The sequence below is a fragment of the Calidris pugnax genome, unplaced genomic scaffold (assembly GCF_001431845.1).
Source record: "Calidris pugnax isolate Ruff unplaced genomic scaffold, ASM143184v1 scaffold228, whole genome shotgun sequence".
Taxonomy (NCBI): Eukaryota; Metazoa; Chordata; class Aves; order Charadriiformes; family Scolopacidae; genus Calidris; species Calidris pugnax.
This window is the reverse complement of record NW_015091017.1, coordinates 683,360-689,556: the sequence shown is the minus strand read 5'-3', so window position 1 is coordinate 689,556 and position 6,197 is coordinate 683,360. Positions and strand designations below refer to the sequence as shown.

The 6,197-nt window shown below is 66.5% G+C and overlaps 2 protein-coding genes across 2 annotated transcripts in view; both read left to right on the top strand.

Moving 5' to 3' along the window:
• Nucleotides 1-484, top strand: part of PROB1 (proline-rich basic protein 1) — a 4,230-nt gene extending 3,746 nt beyond the window's left edge. The window contains exon 2 of the mRNA XM_014955783.1: nucleotides 7-484. Within this exon, the coding sequence (XP_014811269.1) occupies nucleotides 7-484 (478 nt within the window). The remainder of the gene's footprint in view (nucleotides 1-6) is intronic.
• A 1,861-nt stretch (nucleotides 485-2,345) lies between these two features.
• Nucleotides 2,346-5,422, top strand: LOC106896060 (marginal zone B- and B1-cell-specific protein-like). The gene is made up of 4 exons (XM_014955782.1): nucleotides 2,346-2,528; nucleotides 2,820-2,926; nucleotides 4,755-4,859; nucleotides 4,962-5,422. The coding sequence occupies exons 1-4, from the start codon at nucleotides 2,346-2,348 to the stop codon at nucleotides 5,137-5,139; spliced, it is 573 nt and encodes a 190-aa protein (XP_014811268.1). The 3' UTR covers nucleotides 5,140-5,422.
• The last annotated feature ends 775 nt before the right edge of the window (nucleotides 5,423-6,197 follow it).

Here is a 6,197-nt window from a genome sequence, read left to right as displayed (position 1 = left end):
CCGCAGGATGCTCGTGGACCCCGACAGCGGGAAATGCTACTACATGGAGCCGCCGCGGCAGCCCCAGCTGAAAACGCTCTACGACCCTGAGACGGGGCAGTACCTGGAGGTGCTCGTCCCCCCGGTGGCATCACACGCCGGGCTCTACCAGGCTCCTTTCAACCCCCTGCTCGTGGCCCCGGGGGTCTACGCTCCACCCTACGTGCCCTACGGGGGCTTCCCGGGGCTCCCAGCGGCCCCGCCACCCGCAGCCCCCTCCCCGGCACACCCCGACCTGCCGGCTGCCGAAACCCCCGGCTTCTCCGGGACCTTCAGCCCTGCTCCCAAGGGCGAGGGGCCGCCCGCTGCCGGGGGTCCTGACTGCGGGTACCTGGAGAGCCTCTACTACATCCCCACGGGGATGCGGGCCAGCCCCGGCCCCGGGCAGCCCCCCGCCCACGCCAGCCCTGCCGGGCCAGAGAAGGACCCCCCCCTCCGGATGTGACCGTCCTCGGCTGGGGACAGACCCCCCCATGGCACGTCCCTTCCCAAGTGGCCGGTCTTGATCCCCAAAATCAGCATCACCCCAGCACAGGAGACACCTCCCCCCGGATCGTGACTGAAGCACCGAGGGGTAACGGGCATCAGCTGGACCTCATGGAAATGAGGAGAAAAAGGGTATTTTGCAGCGTGAGCACCTGGCAGCCCCTTGGGGGGAAGGGGGTTGAAGTCACGGGCCGTGGCCAGCACAGGGACCAGATGCACGGCCCCCACTTCCCCCTGCTGCTGGTCCTGTCCCGAGGGCCACCCGGGCTGGTGGGCACAGGGGAACGATGGCCCAGCCACCGTCAGCCCCCCACCCCCACCCCAGCCATGGGCTCCCTAAAACAGTAATAAAAATGCTGAGGCAGCGTTAAATCCTGCATATTCCTCCCGAGTTTGTGTAGTCTGTGAAGGGGGAGTGCGAGGGGCTGCAGTCCGTCTGTCTGTCCCAGAGCACCCACCGGATCAGTCCCTGGTCCCTGGGGCCAGGACAGGACTCTGTGGTCAACAGTGACCCCCCAAACCCCAGCCCCGAGCCCTAAAACCCAGGCTGAGCTCCAAAACCCAGCCCCTGAGCCCCAAAACCCAGCTCTGAGCCCCCATCCCTTGAACCCCAAACCTTCCCTGAACCTCAGACTTCAGCCCTGAGCCTCCAGTCCTCCTCCAGTCCTCCAGCCTCCAAGTCCCAGCCCTGAACCTTAGCCCTGAACCCCAAATTCCAGCCCTGAGTCCCCAGTCCTAAATCCCAAATTCCAGCCCTGAACCCCAAATCCTAGCCCTGACCCCCAGCCCTGAACCTTAAACCCCATCTCTGAACCCCAAATCCCACTCCTGAGCCCCCAGCCCTGAACCCCAAACCCCATCCCTGAATCTCAGCCCTGAACCTTAGACCTGAATCCCAAATTCCAGCCCGGAGCCTCGGTCTTGAACCCCAAATTCCAGTCCTGAACCCCAAATCGCATCCCTGACCCCCCAGCCCTAAATCCCAAACCCTGTCTCTGAACCCTAAATCCCAGCCCCAAACCCTGTCTCTGAACCCCAAATCCCAGCCCCAAGCCCCATTCCTGAACCCCAAATCCCAACTCCAAACCCCATTCTTGAACCCTGAATTCCAGCCCTGAACCTTAGTCCTGGACCCCACATTCCAGCCCTGAGCCCCCATCCTGAACCCCAAACCCCGTCTCTGAACCCCAAAACCCCAACCCCGGGGGGGTCCACCTCATCCCTGGGAGGATTTGGGTCCAGGAGCAGGGGTTGGGCGTTACCGGATGGAATTACACCCAAAACCACACGGAGAGGGGACAGTTGGTTGGGGACACCCCACACCCCGCCCCGAGGCCCCGGGGATGGACGTGGCGGCGTCAGCCGGATGCAGGTGCGTCGGCCGCGCATCAGCGCCCACTTGCTGGCCCGGGGGGGTTTATAGCCACCCTGCCCCCCCGCCCCGGCGCTCTCGGCACCGCGGCAGGATGCAGCGGGCGCTGGCGGCGTGGCTGGCCCTCGGCCTGCTGGCCGGGACGGGGGCACAGGAGATGTGCGGGGACCCCCCAACACGCTCCATCCCTGCCCCCCGGCTCAGCCCCGAGGAGCGGCTCTCCCCACACATGCCCGAGGCCCTGCGCTGCGACGCCTGCCACGCCATCGCCTTCCAGGTGGGCATCGGGGAGGCTGCACCCCGAAACCGGGGGTGAGAGACCTCGTGGGGGTGCTCTGGCTTGGGGACGTCCTCCTGGCTTCCCTGGGGCACCCCACTGATGGCTCTCCCCCCACCCCCAGCACCCCAAAAAGGCCCTCTGTGGGCAGTGAGCCCCCTGGCATGGACTATGCAGCGGGCGCTGGCGGCGTGGCTGGCCCTCGGCCTGCTGGCCGGCACGGGGGCACAGGAGATGTGCGGGGACCCCCCAACACGCTCCATCCCTGCCCCCCGGCTCAGCCCCGAGGAGCGGCTCTCCCCACACATGCCCGAGGCCCTGCGCTGCGACGCCTGCCACGCCATCGCCTTCCAGGTGGGCATCAGGGAGGCTGCACCCCAAAACCGGGGGTGAGAGTCCTCGTGGGGATGCTCTGGCTTGGGGACGTCCTGCTGGCTTCCCTGGGGCACCCCACTGATGGCTCTCCCCCCACCCCAGCACCCCAAAAAGGCCCTTTGGGGCCAGTGAGCCCCCTGGCATGGACCCACCACCCCATGGAAAAGTGCCGGGGCCTCAAGGAAGAGGATGTGGACCCGATCCCTGCTTGGGATCAGGGTCATGGTGGGGGGCTGCCACCCTCATTGTCCATTTTCTGCGCCCCCCCAGATCGAGGAGCAGCTGCGCAGGGCGGAGGGGAAGGCGGGCAGGAAGGCGCTGAGCGAGTCCGACTACGTGGAGGTGCTGGAGAGGAGCTGCTCGCAGGGCTGGGAGAGGTGAGTGGGGTGTCCCCAGGGATGGAGGGGTGTCCCCGGGAATGGGGGGTGTCCCCAGGGATGGAGACGTCCCCAGAAACGGGGTTATCCCAAGGGATGGAGACATCTGCAGGGATGAAGGTGACCCTTTGGACTAGGGCTCTCCTGAGGGATAGAGGTGTCCCCAGGGATGGGGGTATCTCCTTGGGTTGGGGGCATCTCCAGGGATGGATGTGCCCCCATGGACAGGGACCCCAACACGCTCCATCCCTGCCCCCCGGCTCAGCCCCGAGGAGCGGCTCTCCCCACACATGCCCGAGGCCCTGCGCTGCGACGCCTGCCACGCCATCGCCTTCCAGGTGGGCATCAGGGAGGCTGCACCCCAAAACCGGGGGTGAGAGTCCTCGTGGGGATGCTCTGGCTTGGGGACGTCCTGCTGGCTTCCCTGGGGCACCCCACTGATGGCTCTCCCCCCACCCCAGCACCCCAAAAAGGCCCTTTGGGGCCAGTGAGCCCCCTGGCATGGACCCACCACCCCATGGAAAAGTGCCGGGGCCTCAAGGAAGAGGATGTGGACCCGATCCCTGCTTGGGATCAGGGTCATGGTGGGGGGCTGCCACCCTCATTGTCCATTTTCTGCGCCCCCCCAGATCGAGGAGCAGCTGCGCAGGGCGGAGGGGAAGGCGGGCAGGAAGGCGCTGAGCGAGTCCGACTACGTGGAGGTGCTGGAGAGGAGCTGCTCGCAGGGCTGGGAGAGGTGAGTGGGGTGTCCCCGGGGATGGGGGGTGTCCCCGGGGATGGGGGGTGTCCCCAGGGATGGAGACGTCCCCAGAAACGGGGTTATCCCAAGGGATGGAGACATCTGCAGGGATGAAGGTGACCCTAGAGACTAGGGCTCTCCTGAGGGATAGAGGTGTCCCCAGGGATGGGGGTATCTCCAGGGGTTGGGGGCATCCCCAGGGATGAGGTGCCCCCATGGATTGGGGTGTCTCCAGGGATTAAGGTGTCCCCAGAGATGGGATGTGCCCCGAGGGAGAGGGGTGCACCGAGGAATGAAGGTCTTCCCCATGGAATGGGGGGTGTCCCAAGTGATGGGATTGTCCCCAGGGACGGAGGTGTCCCCAGGGATGGGGGTATCTCCAGGGGTTGGGGGCATCCCCAGGGATGAGGTGCCCCCATGGATTGGGGTGTCTCCAGGGATTAAGGTGTCCCCAGAGATGGGATGTGCCCTGAGGGATAGGGGTGCACCTAGGGATGAAGGTTTTCCCCATGGAATGGGGGGTGTCCCAAGGGATGGAGGTGTCCCCAGGAATGGAGGTGTCCCCAGGGATGAAGGTATCCTCACAGAGAGGGTTGTCCAAGGGATGGAGGTGTCCTCAGAATGGAGGTGTCCCCAGAGATAGGGAATGAAGGTGTCTCCATGGATAGGGGTGTCTCCAGGAATGGAGGTGCCCCCATGGACGGGGTTGTCTCCAGGGATTAAGGTGTCCTCAGAGATGGGATGTGCCCCGAGGGAGAGGGGTGCACCCAGGGATGAAGGTTTTCCCCGTGGAATGGGGGGTGTCCCAAGGGATGGGGGTGTCCCAAGGGATGGGAGTGTCCCCAGGGATGGAGGTGTCCCCAGGGATGAAGGTATCCCCACAGACAGAGTTGTCCCAAGGGATGGAAGTGTCCCTGGGATGGAGGTGTCCTCAGAGACAGGGAATGGAAGTGTCTCCATGGACAGGGGTGTCCCCAGAGGTGGGACTGTCCTGAGGGATGAAGGTATCCAGAGGGATTAGGGGTGGCTCCATGGATGGGGGGTGTCCCCAGGGACAGGGAGGTCCCCAACCCCAGCCTCTCCCCACAGCTATGGGGTGCAGGAGGTGGACGGGGAGAAGCGTCTGTCGGGGCCGGGGCTGCTGAGACAGGAGTCCATGACCGTGATGGTGACGGGGGGACCTTGGCCGAGCAGGTAAGTTGGGGATGTCAGCAACGCTGGGGGGGGGGTTCCGGGCACCGTCCCCCTCACCCCACAGCGGGGGGACGTGGCGTGACCCTCTCTGGCTTCTTGCAGGCTGTCCAAGATGTGCCACGGCTACGTGGGCGAGCAGGGGGAGGCGCAGATCTACGGGGCGCACCGGCGGGGCCCGGCCGCCCTGCGGGAGCTGCTGTGCCACGGGGAGAAGGGGGCCTGCGCCGGCGGCAAAGCCGGGGGGCCGGCTCCCCCCAAGGCCCTGCAGAACGAGCTGTAGCCCCGACGCGGTTAATGCTTAATGCCCCGGTGACCTTCGGAGCCGACTTCGTCCCCAGCCACAGCCCGCACGTGCTGGGAGGTGGGCACCTTCCCGGCGTCACCGGAGTCGCCGCTGTCCCTCGACGCCCAGCCCGGCCGTGGCGGGACGATGCTGGTGGCACCGCGTCGCCGGACCCCCCTCTCCAGCTGGGAATTGCTCTGTGACCCCCCCGCCCCCGGGCTCTAATGTTTGACCAAGGCGGTGCTCGCCGGAGGCAGCGCCCCGGCCCCCCCGGCGGTGCCAGCCCTAATTAAAGGAGTTAATAGCTGATCCGTCCCCGAGGCAGCGCTCCCCGGTTTCACAACCGGCAGCCAATGGCCGCCCTCCCGCCCGTCACCCCGCACCGCGGCACGGCCCGGGTGGTGACTAAAGTCCTTCCCACGGCCATAAAACCCCCTGTGCGGTGACACCGGTGCCGGGGACGCAGCGCCGGAGGATGGGGACCCGCTCGGGAGACCTGGCTCAGCCCCAGGTGAAGGCAGCCTCCATCCCTGTCCCCATCCCCATCCCCGTCCCTGTCCCCGTCCCCATCCCCATCCCCGTCCCCTCCTCGGCCGTATCCCCTGGCAGTGGGGAGGGAGGCGGGTGGCCAGGGGTCACCAACCCCAAGTGATGGGATGGGGTGGGCTTGGAGGACCAAGGGGACACGCCAAGATGCTGTAGCTGGGACTGGCTGTGCCATCCCTCCCGGTGCCTGCGGGGTGGTCTGGGCACCCCGGGGCCAGTGGGGACCCCCCCCACCCCTCCAACCTCCCCTGGGGATGAACCATCACGGAGGGACCAGCAGGTTTGGGGGCTCAGACCCCTCTCGGGGGTGGGGACCAGTGCTGGGTGGGACTGAGTGGCCACATGTGATGGCTTGGTGGCCAGTGCAACCCCAGGGCAGCCCCGTTCCTATGGGACACTGGGGACAACACTGACCCGGCCCCCCCCTCACTGCCAGAATGGGAACTCGGCTCTCGCCCCCATCGGGCCCCCACACCCCCCCGGGAAGGAGCCTCCTGCCGTGGGCAGGG

Bases quoted from the DNA above. Each gene is read 5' to 3' on its own strand.
- LOC106896060 (XM_014955782.1), top strand. From the start codon at position 2,346: ATGCAGCGGGCGCTGGCGGCGTGGCTGGCCCTCGGCCTGCTGGCCGGC. The intron at 2,529-2,819 runs GTGGGCATCAGG...GCGCCCCCCCAG, and splicing joins GCCACGCCATCGCCTTCCAG to ATCGAGGAGCAGCTGCGCAG. The intron at 2,927-4,754 runs GTGAGTGGGGTG...CTCTCCCCACAG, and splicing joins TGCTCGCAGGGCTGGGAGAG to CTATGGGGTGCAGGAGGTGG.